Below are 16812 nucleotides of genomic sequence, written 5' to 3'. Positions count from 1 at the left end.
AAATACACATGCATCAAGTGACACTTCTTGCAGAGCACAAAATGATAAAAATCTTATTTAATGTTAATGTTACTGTTAATTAGTTAAGTGTAATGATTAAATGTAATGAAATACATTCACTAGCAGTACTGTACTGTACTGTACTGTACTGTACTGTACTTTACTTTACTGTAAGCAATGGTACTTCTCTGCCTCTGATTGGCTTAACCTCATATTTTTATCCTAAACCCTAACCAATCATCTCACCTCACGCCTAAACTTAGCCAACCTAACCAACAAAGGCAATGAGAACATTAAAAGAACTGACTTTCATACTGACTGTATGTTGACAGTGTGGTGACCTACAATGACAGATTAACATATTGGCATTGGTCCCTTAAATTGTATTAACACAGCCAATCTGAAAAAAATAAGTTAGGCATGACAAAGTGACACCCCCACCCGCACCACCACCACACAAATACCCACACATGTACACAATTAGGCAACTTTACTCTTTGTCCCATAATAGTGGATCAATACGTGAAATGAGTCATGGGGAATAATCTTTTTTGCAATTGGACAGAACTTGTTCCGCCTCTTACAATCTTCATAAATATTGTCAAGACAGCAATAGACAACTGTCCCATATTTGAATCTTCAGAAATCTCCAACATTCCAGTTCTGAGAAAATGGAACAGCGATTCTTTTTACTGACTTTGCTCTGCACTACTTATGCTGCACAACAAGGTGACACTGCCAATAACAGAGGTGGGTAACAGCCACTTAGAAATTTGCTTCAGGTTGTACAAAACAGAACTTTATGTTCGTTACTTTTCAGTGTTGCATGTTCCACAGAGATTGGCGGCAGTGAAATACACACATTATTGCAGCAGCAATAATTATCCAAAAATGTCAGATACAACAGTAAAACAATGACAGATCATTTTAATCTATAATAACTACTTTTATTTTGGATTCTTTATGAAAATTGTGTTGACAATGCCTAGATTTGTACATGCTTTCATTTAAATAATGTTTTGAATAAGAGACTTTTACTTATGTGGTATTAGTACTTTTACTGAAGTAAATGGAAGTAAGCAGGTAAAGTTTATTTTGTATTGCAACTCGTGAAGCAGAGTGTAAAATAGTTCAAAATAAGGTCTAATGATCTGAGTACTTCCTCCACCACGGGCATGTCACGTTTTGTTATGTCTTGTGTTTGAATGAATACTATCAAACCCGACCTGATTTCTAAGTAAGACATACGTTCCTTTTCAGTTAAGAATGCGTGATATGTGTTTTTAAGAAATCCATCCATCCATCCATTTTCTATGCCGCTTATCCCTTTTCGGGGTCACGGGGGGGCTGGAGCCTATCCCAGCTGTCAACGGGCGAGAAGCGGGGTACACCCTGGACCGGTCGCCAGTTGATCACATGTCAACATATTAACACACAGACAGCCATTCACGCTCACACTCACACCTAGGGGCAATTTTAGAGTCACCAATCAGCCTAATGAGCATGTTTTTGGTCTGTGGGAGGAAGCCGGAGTACCCAGAGAGAACCCATGCATGCACGGGAAGAACATGCAAACTTCACACAGAAAGACCCGACCTGGGAATCAAACCCGCAACCTTCTTGCTATGAGGCACGCGCACTACTTGCTGTGCCACCGTGCAGCCTTTTTAAGAAATCATATTCTTTCTTATATCTTATTATTATTTAGGCCATGACCCTAAAAGCAGTTCAAACAGTAATACTGTTGTGTACTCTGAACTTCTGTACTGTGTATCATCATGTGTTCCTACTGTGTAAACAGTACAAGCAGTTTAGATGCAAAAGGTAAAGCTTTGATTTTAGAAGTGGTGGCGACATAATGATATCTGTATGTATTACTGACAAATCAGAAGTGTGTGTGCTACCTCAATGAATGTCCTGCATTTCTACAGATTTATAAAATTCTGACAAATAGTATGATTAAGGTAGGTTCCTGAGTACAGTCTGCAGATTTCCTCCTCTCGACAAATCAGACGGTATGTCAGCCTGTTGGTTGTCTGACGTCCTCTCCCATTCCTGTAATTGACTTCACTTTCACACAAGTAAAGTTGTAATTTACATTGTATTTTTTGTAAGCATGTTCTTAAGTCGGACTGTCGATCCTCTCTCCAAGCTGCAGTGAGGGAGAAATGTATTCTGAGGTGTGTAAGTGGTGTGGTGCGTTTTTGCAGCTGTGGTTACAGGTGAAACGGACTTGAAGCTTTCAACCAGGGAGGACAGTGAAACCCTTGAAGATGATATATATGTATAGAAAATATAGAATAACATCAGCCTTACGTTGTCACAATATCACATCCATCATAATGGTTGTTATCTCCTGCTCCTTTGCAGATCTTTCAGAGAAGCTTTTCGCCTTCCCACTGGACAAGGGAACTTCAAATGTTAAACTCATTGCCAGCGTTGAGCAGCCCATCACAGCTTTGACTCTATGCATGAGATTTTTCTCTTCAGTGACGCGAGGCCAGAGTCTTTTCTCCCTGGCAGTCCCATCTAATGACAACGCCTTCCTGCTCTACAAGCCCCAAGTAGGTGTATACAGGCTGCATGTCAAAGAGATGTCTCTTGATATCCATGGGCTGCCTGATGTAACAGATGAATGGAACTCTGTTTGCTGGACATGGGACTCCTCCAGCGGTTTTACAACACTGTGGGTCAACGGAAAGCGCAGCCCTCGGAAAATCCTCAAGCCCAAAACCTCTCTCACTGGTGCTCCAAGTATAATTCTGGGTCAAGAACAAGATAGTTATGGTGGAGGCTTTGACCAGAATCAGTCCTTCGTAGGGGACATCACAGATGTCCACCTCTGGAACAGTATCATTGCTCCTTGTGAAATTAGGTCATTCATGGACGGCAGTGCTTTCCTTCCCGGAAATGTTCTCAACTGGAAAAACCTGCAGTATTCCATCACTGACTCTGTGTATGTAGAGAACAGTGACTTTGATAAACTGATCTGCTATTAGTTTATTTAGACTGCAGACCAGCTTGCAATAAGGAAGGATTCAAAGATAAATGACATAACATCGCATCAAATAAAATGTTTTCAGGACTGAAAAATGACTGTGTTAACTTGTTAAGTCTCAGATTGAGCCTTTAAGACTTGTTCCACAAAATAAAGTCTGCCTGCATCTTTTGCTGATGCAGTTTTCCTTAAAAAAAAATCTGTGTCTTTGTCTTTTGTTCTCATTAAAATATTATGTTAAAATGTCTTTGGAAAAGATTTTTTATCAACCTCGTGAACTCAATTTACAATGTGGGCGTCCCTGCTCAGACTGCTCCCCCCACGACCCGGCCCCGGATAAGCAGGAGAAAATGGATGGCTGGATGGATAAATGTATGTAAAAGTACAATCAATTACAATAAGTACACAAAAAAGAGAGTGAGATGAGCAGATTGATATGAATCTCATGCTTGTTTGTTGAGTACAGAACTGGAGAAGGACATGGTTAGCCTAGCTTAGCATAAATGCCGGAGCCAGGGGGAAACAGCTAGCCTGGCTCTGTCTAAAGTTCAAAAATACACCTATCAACATCTCTAAAGCTCTTAAAATAGCATGCATCTCTTTTGTTTAATCTGTGCACAAACAAAAATGAAAAAGCAATTTAAAATCCAGTGGGGTTTTCCAGCACAGGCCTGAGTCCTGTCAGCAATACGTTAAACAGCGGTAAGATTTGGTTGTGGTTTGGGTACTGATTGTTAGCTTAGTTCACTGCACTGCAGTAACATCTCAACCAAGGATATTTGTGTGCTCTAACAAAGATCGTTTTAGTCTCTCCTCTGGTAGTTGGATGAAGTAGCGTGAAGCTAATTTTTCTATTTAAATAACACCAAACAAAACAAGACACTGTATTCATAAGACCTGGTGAAGAAGAACATTTTCTTGGGAAGATGTTCATCCTTTTAACACAGACCTCTTGTTCTCGTGATGTTTTGAGCCTAATTCTTCAGTTCGTCCATGCACAAAATCACATCTCAGTCCACTTTGATGTCATGATTTTACCTTGACGTGTAGTCTATGCAAATGTGTTGCATGACAATGATCAACTATGCGTAGACCACAACCATGTGTGAGATGAACAAGACAAAAATGGAACAGTTTGTTGTAGTCAAGAGGTGATGATAGATGTAAAATCCAGGTTTGTATCATACTGAAGATGACACCTCATTATTTGATTTATTTCGCATTTATTTAAAATGGACAGACCATTTTACTGGAACTATTTAGTATGTGTCTATTATGAAAAATGAATGGACACCCTACAGCATATCAGAATTGAGTATTCACCTAGACCATGGTTTAATTCATTGTAAAGTCCATTCTGAGTACGTCACCTGGATCTTCTATTTCCTCCATCTATGCTCTATATAAACAAGAAACAACCTGTGTGGATGGAGAACCACTGGAACAGGTGGCTCTGACCTTCAGCACACCTTTAAAAAGAACTAAAGGAAGAGTGGAGTCAACAAATGGCACAGGTAACTGAACAGCTACCAATCCCAGAGAAATCCATCTGAAAAAATCAAAAAATCTTTTCAATCAGCTGAAAACTCTGCTGTGTGAAATCATAGGAACACAAATGTACTTTTAATAAAAGATGTATATTATTGAAAAAAAGAAATCACTCGAGTAATGGGAATAAATTATATATGTTGCATTTTCTTGAGCAAATATATATGAGATTGTGTTATTATAGTTCTTCAATGGCTTCAAAAGATATCACAATAAACAGCTAATTTAAATCTGTGTTCACACCCTCCCCTGTTATCATACAAAGAAAATCTTAAAGATCTGTTAGCATACAGGAACACACATCACAGCGGGAAGCCAACATGCAGTTTTGTGATTTCAAATCAGATATATTATGGTGAATGTATGCCTCTGTCGGAACATTCTATCCTTACTGTATCAACAGTGTAACAAGTTGGTCCTTTAAAGTGATCTCATGTGTGCTCATCCAATCATCTATTGTACTTGTATGTTCTGGAACAAATGTCCTGCATAGCCTATTTATATACATTTATTTACATGTATTTATATACATTTATATTTTTAATTATATACATTTAGATACACGCCCAAACAACACACACACACACACACACACACACACACACACACACACACACACAGATTGTTTATTACATGTCAAGGATAAGGCACGAACAAAGCATGGTACGTCCAGGTCTTGGGAGCCGGCCAATTACATTCTGCAATGTATATGTGTTTATTGTACGGGGTTTGGTCAAACCCAAGAAGATAAATGTGAACTTTTGCCTGAAATCTGGGCTCATTCTGGCAGAGATCCTGCGGGAACTCTGTCAGTCTGAGACCAGCGCTGCATTGCTTTATATGTGACCTCAATAAATACTTTGACTGTGAACTGAAGATTACTCCGGACCGTTCTTGGGCTTCCAACAAAAGAATCGGGCTAACAACAGTGTGTTGAATTATTTGACATATTTCTGAAATGAATCAAACATGAATGAGTCAAACATCACATTCTTGGAACTGAGAGGCTGCATCTATATTGTTACACCCAGTTTCTCTAATATAGTTTAGCTGAAGTTTAGGTGCTGCTCTGCTGAAGAATGTACACATCAGTATCTGAAAATCATTTTGGGTGGCTGTGGCTCAGGTAGAGTGGTCGCCCACCAATCAGGAGGTTGGTGGTTCGATCCCTGGGCTCTGAAGTCCACATGCTGAAGTATGCTTGGGAAAGATACTGAACCCAAAACTGCCCCTGATGCTGTGCCATTAGTGTGGAAATTCATACCACATGTATGTGTGTGTGTGTGCATATATATATATATATATATATATATATATATATATATATATATATATATATATATATATATATATATATATATATATATATATATATATATATATATATATATATATATATAACTGTGACAAACAAAATTACATTTGTGCTTACATCAAATAATGGTGCATGATATACAAATAAATGAAATAAGAGAAACAACCAGTAAGATGTCTTTCCTCTTCCCTTGTCTCTAAGTCATTGCATACGGTGTAATCTGCTCTATCGTCAGTCAGTCAGTCAGTCAGTCAGTCAGTCAGTCAGTCAGTCAGTCAGTCAGTCAGTCAGTCAGTCAGTTTCCACTAGCTAGGAGAGCTAAGACCTCAGGTCAAGACTCAGCAGTCCACCTACATCTCAAGGACAAGGGACATTCATTTGAGGACAATAATGCACATATTTTGGCCAGGGAAGGCTGATAGTTTGAAAGAAGCCACCCATGTCAAACTGGAGAGACCATCACAGCAATGCAGTCCTGAGATCTCTCCCCAGGCAGCTTAACAGCCATTGACACCTGGAGCAACATGACCCTATTGAGTCACGTGATAGGTGGGCGGGTCAACTACCCACTCATTCTCACTCATCAACACCTATTGTGCCAGCCACACCTTGACTCATTTGACCCTAATGACTCGCATGATGCCAGGTGGAGCTATGATCCTGCAAGAGGACAAATGCCTGAGACTTGGATCAGGAGACACTCATCAATACAGTACTTGGAACAGAATAAAATATGAATCAAAGACAAACCACAATGGAATATGATTAATTACAAAAACTTTTATTTTCATGTCTCTAATGCTAACATCAAGCTTCCAGCAAAATGTTGCACAACACTGAAGTCACTGAGAAGTTGCCAAAGAGGCCCATAGACTGCACAGAAGCCAGCAAACACACAGCCACAGCAAGCTAGAAAACTAAATTTTACTCAAGACAAACATACATACATTTAAATGATACAGAGACAAACATGTACATGCCAAGATGTTCTGAGGTACTGCATTAGTGACATCAAATAACTGCTGGTGGGAGCATCAAACTGCTTTGCATTTGCGGATCTAGTACACCATCATAGTTTGTGTTTCAACTTTTATTTAACAATTTAACAAAATCATAATAGGTAAAAGTAGTTGGAGGGCTACAAAAGAAACCAATCTACACTCGTGTCATCAGGTATTATTTGGTTGATTTGAATCCATCTGTATTCCACAGTGAGTTTTCCTGAGGTTTCTGTGTTCACTTTCATTCTTTTTTCTTAAACGGATTACACATTCCTTTTGTTGAGACTGGTGGTAGTGCAGTGTTAATGACCCTGACTTTAAAAGTCCTGTATGGACAGTACTTTCCCTTGACCATCAACAAGGCACAGACAGATCAAGAGCCTCTCTATCCCCACAAACAAGGAACATTACTGGATGTCCTCTGCTGCATTACTGCAGGTTTGCAGTTCTGACACAATGATTGGACTCTGACAGTTTCAGAAGCAGTGCTGAACACAGGTATTCCAAAGTATGAGATATGAGTGTTCTCTCAAAGGAATCCCTTGACAGATCACTAAACCTGGATGGGAAGACAGCACATACTGTACTGCACTGTACTATACTGTACTGTACAAAGAACTTAAGGCTTAAGGTACAAAGAACTTAAGGCTCCATTTTGACTGTTTAAGCATGACTGTTCATGCTTAGTTTTACTATGTTGGTCTACTCTGCATATATATTGACTTAACCTCGTCATTCTGTTTAAGTTGATGAATGGTTTATGATGTACAGTGAGAGTGCAGTTCTGTAGACACTGCCAGCTGGTTCCAAAACAAGAGACATGGCTGACTCACAGTTAAAGGGGAACTCCAGTGATTTCTGGGAGGATAACTCAGCCTTAGTCTGCAGGTGGCCATGTACAAGAAGAAATACTGGTCTGGAAATCCATGGCCACAAATTGTTACTATTATGTGCAGCACAAAAAAACAGGTGTTATAGATTTCTATTTTTCTGACACTGATTATTAATCTGTGCTATTGTTGGGTAGAAATAACAAATTACACTACTGTAACACTATTTAATCCTGCACCCTTTTTATTCTGAAGGTCAGAAAGCTTATGGATGCAATGAATGCATTTTGACTGTGTAGTCCTCCAAATATTATTTCCCAACTCTTGATTTGCTTTGGAGGCTACAAAGTTAAAACAGGCCAGAGGCATGCAGTGTGACAGACAAGGGTCAGCCAGGGACGGAGATGCTACTGAGCTACAGTATGGGAAGGGTAGGTTCCAGTGTTTTTGGAATTCGATCAATATTAGAGATTAAGGTCAGGTTATTTTGTCCTCTGCTGCATCAATTTTTAATCTGTTCCTCAACTTCATCACAGTGAAATACAAATTCACTGGAGAATCCTTTTAAACAAAATAAATATGAATCAGTACTTTCCAAATATTTTGAGTAACTGGTGGCCATCAGCCATATTTCCAGTCTCAAAATGTAAATGACGAAAACAAATCTCTACAATGCTGGACATACATTCAGCAAGGCACCGAGCATTCACACTGACTACAGACACAACACACCCTGTATTCAGTAAATTCAGGCACAGTAACATGTACCTGAACTGAAATTGGCCCATTATGTAAAATTGACAACGATTTTGCCATTTGCCACCTTAACATGACACTATTTACTGCTCTTCACATTGAAGCCTAAATTGATTAGGTTGGTAAACCCCAAAGACACATTTCAGGTTCTTGTGGATATTAGGCCATCATGTAAGACCAAAGCAATGACCAAATAGCAATTAAACTGATCATATTGCACCAAAATTGTTAAATCCAATAAGCAGTTATTGACTTTATGAGACCGAATCATAGCATTTAAGACCATTAAGACATTTTGCTGTAAGGCAGTGTAGCGCAAGAGCATCAGAGAATAGCTGTAATACAAGCAATTAAGAAAAAAAAATATATACAAAAAGCACCAAGTAATAACAGTTACAGATTTACAATTCAATTTTCATTACTTAAAACCAGACAATGAAAACTTTTGAAAGGAGAAAAAATAAAAAAATAATAAAAAAAAAATCATTCCCTTACAAAAAGCTTAATTCAGTAATAAACTCAGCCTTGTTCAGTTCAAAACACTCAGGGGTTTTGCTGCTACAGTCTTACTTGGTCTAGTATGACCAGTGGCATATGGTGGCCAATGTCTGCAAACTATGAGTTTTACTTTGGTGGTAAAACCACCAAAATGCTTTCTATAACAAAGTAAACAATCGGGCACTGCTGTTGCATCACATCTGTTATCTTAGCTGCGGCTTAGCTTAGCAGAACGGGCTCAGCTAAACCACAACTTTCTGGGAGTTTAAAACACAGCTGTAAGCTGGGCTCAACCTGATCGCTGCATCAACATGATTATTAACAGAAGTGCAGCATAACACTGCTGGACATTCATTATTCTCAGAAAATGGAAGAAAATGACTTCAACTTTATGATTTTACAGCCGAGCGGCACGGTGGTGCAAGCAGGTAGTGCGCGTGCCTCACAGCAAGACGGTTGCTGGTTCGATCCCTGTGTGAAGTTTGCATGTTCTTCCCGTGCATGCGTGGGTTCTCTCCGGGTACTCCGGCTTCCTCCCACAGACCAAAAACATGCTCATTAGGTTGATTGGTGACTCTAAATTGCCCCTAGGTGTGAGTGTGAGCGTGAATGGTTGTCTGTCTTTGCATGTTGCCCTGCAATTGACTGGCGACCGGATCAGGGTGTACCCCGCCTCTCACCCGTTGAAGCTGGGATAGGCTCCAGCCCCCCGACAACCCCGAAAGGGATAGGTGGTATAGAAAATGGATGGATGGATGGATATTACAGCCTCAGTTCATTTCTTTAACTGCTGAGGAAAATTCAGAAATGCCACTGAAGCAACATACACAGTTTTATTTGTCAATGTACATCATATAGCTATACATTTAGCTTGTACAATAATATTTTGTCTCTTTAGAATTCACTGAAAAATCATTATTTGGTAAAAAATCCATTGATATATGTTAAGATTGAGGTGGGAACTGGTCTTACAATACATTAGTGATATTTTTTTCCCTAAGATTTATAGTCCTAGGTGACTGAATAAATCACCTGGATCACCTGACACCATGTGCTGGCACATTAATCAGCACATGCTTTGATGAAACCTACACTGACAGAAACAAAATGTTCTGCATCCTGAAGCTGAAGTTTAAACTTACCCCATGGTTAAGTTGAACCCAGCTGTCTCCTGTCACCTAAACTTAAAGTAGGAGTTCTTGACAACTTGCAGGATACTTGTACACAAGAACAAAAAAATGTGGACTCATTCATAAAAACGCTGGTGCTGCAACTCAACTTCAGTCTCAGGATACAGAACTGGATTCGAAAAAAAACAATACTTTTTTTTTTCTGACAACACAGGTTTAATCCTGTCTGGAGTCTTAAGCAACAGCTAAGCTAGTGACAATGTACCTGACTGAAACATGTTGGGATATATTTTGACCTGTTTCTTGCGTGTTGTTCCATCCACTCACTCTCAGTCGGATCATCTCATGCGGTCGTCCCTATGCAAGGGACTCAGGACAAGCTTGGGGAATGAAGGAAAATGACACTGGCCATCATCCTGGAAATACAACTTATGGTCTCAGTGGCTGGTGTTCAGCAAAAGCTACATAATCAAGTCTTTAAAAAAAAACAAAACAAAACATTTTTTTTCTGGATTTACAAGAAAAAAAAAAAAATTATAATTATTATTATTGACAAATACTTCCCGTAACAGAGAAAGGATTCAATTCGTCAGCATTTAGTCACGTCAATCAACGGTAACTGTGTAGATGGAAAAGAAAACCTTTAAAAGAATTTAAGGTGAAGCTAGTTTGTCTACCTCTACTTTATGCATATGTCTCCCAGTGCCAGCTAAAAGCTGATCAGGCACACATGAATGCAAAAAACATAGAAACATTCAGAAAAAACTAACTGAATGTCTCAGTTTTGTGTAAAAATCCAACTGACTGCATGACAGTCCTGAGAAACTATGGCGGAAGAGGACATTTACACCAGCCTCTGTCAAATTCCAGTAACACTGACTCTTATTGGTAGGCTTACTTTCTCTGCAGAGACACTTGGGTCTAATAAAGAATAGCTGTCTGCGTGCCTGTTCTCCTCCAAAAACTCATTCATCATTGTGATGTGGATCTGCCAGAGTGACAGGACACTTCTTGCTGTGGTTGCAGTCCAATACAAATTACAAACTTGTTACTTCAGATGGAGAAAACCTGAATGAGTGCAGGAGGCTCAGGTTCAGGTTTAGGACTGCTGACTACTCCATTGGTTGGCGATCGGTCTACGGAGCAGCTCCTCCACATGGCGGGCCACATCCATCGAGTCATCCAGGTCGAAGTCTCCATCTGCATCCAACATGGTGTCACTCCTGAGGACAACAGCAGAGAGAGGCACAAGACTTTCATGAAGGAAGATCATGGGAAAATTATTACAATGACAAGTACCACCTACAACATGTCTTCATTGTCAGGCAAAATAAATACAAAATAACAAATAAAACTACATTTCTGACAGACCCAGTCACTACTCTCTCTCTAACTAACATTAGTCAAATATGATCTCCATTGAGGAGATAATGATGGGTACATTTAGTTGTTTATGGACCCAAGGATCTCATTTAAAACCCCCCACAATAAAACTATGACACCAACATTAAACAGAATGGAAAGGGTCACCCACATCCAGAAAAAGAGCAGCTTTTAGCATGATGGAGATATAAAACAGAGGCCTGGTCCAATTAAGAGGAGCTGCAGATTCACCTGATAGTTCTCTGTAGGTCCATCATAACGAGTGATCCCTTTCACATTGTTTTCACATTATCATTAGATATACTGTTATTCTAAAAACATCGCTAAAACAAAAAATCTCTCTACAAGTAACAGCTCTGCATTCAGAATTTGCCTGATCTAAGTATTATCATGAACATGCACTTTAAATATCAAAAGTAAAATGACTCTTTGCGCGGGAAAGAGTCCCCATTTGTACAAAATCTCATCTTCAGTAAATATAGTAACTGAAGTAAAAGAGTGTGCTTACATAGAAGGGTAGACACCAAAGTTGTTGGGGTGGCTCACAGATGGAGACACTGTCTGGTCCATGAATGTGGGAGCTCCTCCACTGGGTTCAGGGTTTGGGGTGGTGAATCTATCGGAGACATACAGTACCAGTGTAAGTTTGCGCACACGTTTTCATTCAATGCTTTGTCTTCATTTTTCATCATTATTCTATATTAATAGAGGAGGCATTAAAATTATGAAATAACAAATGAAATTATGTTGGAAACAACTGTGAACAAAGAAAAATATGTTTTATGTTTTAGGTCCTTCAAAGTAGCCACCTTTTGATTTGATGGTGCATGGACTGCCACTCTGCTACACAGCAAGTGAGTGGACAAGTTAATGACACTGTATGGAGAGCTGCTGTCTGAGCCTGTATAATGATATCCACTCTTTCTTTGAAACTGCAGATATGTCCAAATAAATATAATATTCACATCAATGCAAAAACAGTCATTATGGATGAGTCCTCCTCCTCCTGCACAACCTACCAAGGCGCCACCACTTATCTAAACCAAATGGAGTATTTCCAGTAAGTCAGAATTTGTCAGACATAGACAAATGTTCTACGTGTGTGAAAGGAGAACTCTGGACAACTCTGTCTAGACTTGATTCTGCAGACACTGTCTGAAGAAAATTGCTTTAGTGCCTCTGCTGTATATTTGAGGTGGGAAGCGCGATGTAACATCAGTTGGTGGTAAGAGTTCACTTCTACTGCATCTCTGTTTTACACAGAGTTAGTTTTACTGTTTTCAGTCGTTTTTAACTCAAATGTTGTGAGGCAGTTGTTTTTGTTTGTATGGAAGTTCTAAATAAAAGAAGAAAATAATCAAATGTGAAGAAGTATGATGTGTCATGGTTATTTTAAAACAATAACTATATATCGTGATATATACTGTTACGGTGATCTAAAATTAAACATACCCTAATAAAAGATTTTGGCCAAATCGCCCTATCTCTGAGATGTGTGAACGGTTTCTATTTCTTTCCAGATGGTATTATGTTTTTGGGATTCAAACTTCAGGAACTCGCTATTTATTCAGTCCTGTCTATCTGAAGCGATTTAGGTTTACTGCGGTAGATTTATACAAGAGAAAACTTACTCTGGCACAACTTGCTTGATCTGTGGTTTTACGTATCCATCCACCGCTTTTGCTGGAAGAGAGACATACTGCCAATAATTTCAACATAACAGTTTCATCCACAGGCTACAGGCTACAGCCTGCTACAACACCACTGAGTTATAACCAATATGTTTATGTCCAGAAAGTATTTGATTGAGGAAAAGCATATCATTAGCAGATGTGTGATGTGTTGATGTGAATACCAATAGGCACTGCTGATACATACAGAGTGGAGGGGTGTAGTACTTGGCAAAGACCTCGTCTTTGGGCTGGTCAGGGTAGAGAAATAGAAGGTGGTTCAAGTCGCTGATGCGGTCAGCCAGGGATCGAATGGAGAAGTCCTTGGTTGTATAAGGCAACAGATTCCAGACAAGCCTCTCGCCTAACCAAACACAGGTATACCTAAGAATTACAATCACTGTATTTACCAAGGCTTACAATAAAATACCACTGCAGACGTTAAGAGAACATACAGTGCTGTGAAAAAGTATTTGCCCCCTTCCTGATTTCTTAGTATTTTGCATATTTGTCACATTTAAATGTTTCAGATCATCAAACTAATTCTAATATTAGACAAACATATCCTGAGTAAACACAAAATGCAGTTTTTAAATAATGATTTTATTTATTAAGGGAATAGCTATCCAAACCTATATGAGTGAGTCATGAGTCAACTGAGATTAACCACATTTTTTGGAAAGATGAGTTCAATTTCACTGACCACACTCAGGCCTGATTACTGCCACACCTGTTCAATTAAGAAATCACTTAAATAGAACCTGTCTGAGAAAGTGAAGTAGGATGCGAGATCTCAAATAGAAACACATCATGCCGCAATCTAAAGAAATTCATGAACAAATGACAAACAAAGTAATTGAAATCTATCAGTTTGGAAAGGGTTACAAAGCCATTTCTAAGGCTTTAGGATTCCAGCGAACCACGGTCAGAGCCATTATCCACAAATGGAGAAAACTGGGAACAGACTCATCCAGGAGGTCACAAAAGAACCCAGAACAACATCTAAAGAACTACAGGCTTCACATGCCTCTGTTAAGGTCATTGTTCATGATGCAACAAGAAAGAGACTGGGCAAAAATGGCATCCATGGGAGAGTTCCAAGGCGAAAACCACTACTGACCAAAAAGAACACAAAGGCTCGTCTCACATTTGCCAAGAAACATCTTGAAGACTTTTGGAAAAATATTCTGTGGATTGACGAGACAGAAGTTGAACTTTTTGGAAGGTGTGTGTCCCATTACATCTGGCGTAAAAAGAACACAGCATTTGATAAAAAGAACATCATACCAACAGTCAAACATGGTGGTGGTAGTGTGATGGTCTGGGGCTGCTTTGCTGCTTCAGGACCTGGGCTACTTGCTGTGATTGATGGAACCATGAATTCTGCTGTCTACCAGAAAATCTTGAAGGAGAACATTCGGCCATCAGTTTGTGACCTCAAGCTCAAGCGCACTCAGGTTATGCAACAGGTCAACGACCTGAAACACACCAGCACGTCCACCTCTGAATACCTTAAAAAAAAAAACAAAATTAAGGTTTTGGAGTGGCCGAGTCAAAGTCGAACTTAAAACCAATTGAAATGCTGTGGTTAAAACAATTCTGTGACGAAAAGTGGGCGAAAATTCCTCCACAGCCATGCGAAAGACCCTCTGCCAGTTATCGCAAACACTTGATTGTGTTAGGTTCTGTTGTGTTTTAGGTTCTGGTTTGTTGTTTTTTGTTGTTCTCCCTCCCTTTTTCTGTTTCTCCCCTCTGCAGTTCAGGTGTGTGGCAAGGGGGCGTGGCTGGTCCTGGCTCTCTGGCAGTTGATGAGGCACACCTGACTCCAATTCATTCATCACCTCCTCCATATATACCCGGCTGTTTCACTACTCCAGTGCCAGATTATTCCGACACGTTCGGTAGAGCTTCCTAGCTGTTTTGGTACTCTTAGTGAGATAATTCCTCGAGACTTTCTTTGTTCACTGCACGTAAGATTTCCTTTGTTACTTTGTTAACTTTGTTTTTTCCTTTCTCGTTTTTCCCACAGTTCCTTGGTTGCCTCATCGTGCTGTCAGAGAGCCGGCCTGCCCTTAAGTCTTTTGTTTTTGTTTCTGTTTATTTAATAAACTTTGTTATCTTTTTGCTAAACCTTTTTTCGTCTCTGTGTCTGCGTTCGGGGTCCAGTCTTTGTGACCGGTGTAACAGATTGTGGTTATTGCTGCTGCAGGTGGCACAACCAGTTATTAGGTTCAGGGGGCAATTACTTTTTCACATAGGGTCATGTGGGTTTGGATAGCTTTTTTCCCTTAATAAAATCATTGTTTAAAAACTGCATTTTGTATTTATTTGGGTTATGTTTGTCTAATATTAAAATTCGTGTGATGATCCTAAACATTTAAGTGTGACAAATATGCAAAAAAATAAGAAATCTAGAAGGGGGCAAATACTTTTTCACAGCACTGTACATACTACCTCGTTCATGCATGTATGAACACATAAGCACACAATGGAATTAGGGACTGATATTGACGGGAGAAAGTTGCACTTGGAGCAAACAAAATGTTGGCATTTTCAGCAAATCTTTTCTATGTTTACTGTTTCTTCCAGTTACATGTCATTTCAATGACATGATATTTCACCCAAAGAATTAGTCTGTGTAAAAAGGTAGAAAAAGCACATCAGCTTGGTACCTGGTTTGTTAGGGTTCTCGGCCACCCAAGCGATGGTGATGCCTCCGATCTCTGAGTCACTGAACCGCAGCAGGAAGGTGCCGTTGGGTTTGGACAGCAGCATGTCTTGTGCCTGTTGCTTGTTCACAAAGCCCAGGATGGCCCTATACACACATATTCATACACAATATGAGCCAGTCCATCAAAGCCAGTGTACCTTGTCTTTTATAGTAGGTGAAGGCAGAGATTAAATTAATTTTGCTTTTTTAAAATAAATGCAAGCCTTGACCTGTTCAATAAATGCATCAAAACCAGACAATTTCACTAACAAACCTCAGAACTCTTTTTTGTTTAAACCAGCTTTTTATAAGCTTTCTAGCTTTCTTTGGGTAGCAAGGTAGCACAAGTGGTAACACTGTTGCCTCACAGCTAGAAGGTCCCTGGTTCAAATCCCGCTGTGGGTGCTGGTGATGCACAGTCAGTTGATGAGCTTCATGTTCAATGCAGTTTTGGTCTCAGCTGAAACGTTTTACACACCTGGGGGTGCTGTCAACTTTTAAAGGCGCTTGACCCTTTAGGCTTCTGTGCCCCTTTGGCTATTCAAGAAAGACTACTTCTTGGAAGACAATGTATGAGGACCAGAGAACATGGAATGACTTACTGCAGGAACTCCTGAGTCTGCATGTTTGGCACAACTGGGCACAACGCGACTGATCATGGCTCTCAATCCATGCACAAAAAAACACTTTATTGTCTGATCCAGCATTCCTTCTCCTGCCCCAAAGGTTAGTGCCTGAAAATAAAGCCTTGTCTGAACTTGTAGATGCAGAGTTATATAATGAGGTCCATTCTAAAGTAAGAACACTTACCACTGCAGTGCTTGATCAGGACTGCACACTAAATCCTTCACTCAATGCTCCTGCAAAGTGGTTACTCAAACTTGACCAGTGAGGTCTTGATCTCTCCCCTGGCTGATGTCACCACCACTATTAACACTAGACCTCTAGCACCTGTTAGGCTGCACTGAAGGAG

General features: G+C 39.7%; 2 protein-coding genes across 2 annotated transcripts in view; one reads left to right on the top strand and one right to left on the bottom strand.

Annotated features, from left to right (window-relative positions):
* The first annotated feature begins 671 nt into the window (after positions 1 to 671).
* On the top strand, positions 672 to 2999 carry LOC139350073 (serum amyloid P-component-like). The gene is made up of 2 exons (XM_070991165.1): positions 672 to 729; positions 2371 to 2999. The coding sequence occupies exons 1-2, from the start codon at positions 672 to 674 to the stop codon at positions 2997 to 2999; spliced, it is 687 nt and encodes a 228-aa protein (XP_070847266.1).
* A 3622-nt stretch (positions 3000 to 6621) lies between these two features.
* LOC139350068 (signal transducer and activator of transcription 5B-like) overlaps positions 6622 to 16812 on the bottom strand; it is a 50506-nt gene continuing 40315 nt past the window's right edge. Inside the window, exons 15-19 of the mRNA XM_070991160.1 lie at positions 15802 to 15944; positions 13338 to 13493; positions 13091 to 13142; positions 11968 to 12075; positions 6622 to 11299 (exon numbers count right to left, since the gene is read on the bottom strand). Of these exons, the coding sequence (XP_070847261.1) occupies positions 11176 to 11299; positions 11968 to 12075; positions 13091 to 13142; positions 13338 to 13493; positions 15802 to 15944 (583 nt within the window). The 3' untranslated portion in view covers positions 6622 to 11175. The remainder of the gene's footprint in view (positions 11300 to 11967; positions 12076 to 13090; positions 13143 to 13337; positions 13494 to 15801; positions 15945 to 16812) is intronic.

This window comes from Chaetodon trifascialis, chromosome 21, assembly GCF_039877785.1.
Source record: "Chaetodon trifascialis isolate fChaTrf1 chromosome 21, fChaTrf1.hap1, whole genome shotgun sequence".
NCBI classification, from domain to species: Eukaryota; Metazoa; Chordata; class Actinopteri; order Chaetodontiformes; family Chaetodontidae; genus Chaetodon; species Chaetodon trifascialis.
This window is presented reverse-complemented; position numbering and strand designations above follow the sequence as displayed.

What these genes read in the sequence shown, in the direction of transcription:
- LOC139350073 (XM_070991165.1), top strand. Translation starts at nt 672, where the DNA reads ATGGAACAGCGATTCTTTTTACTGACTTTGCTCTGCACTACTTATGCT. An exon ending in TACTTATGCTGCACAACAAG is followed by an intron (nt 730 to 2,370) that starts GTGACACTGCCA and finishes GCTCCTTTGCAG; the next exon opens with ATCTTTCAGAGAAGCTTTTC.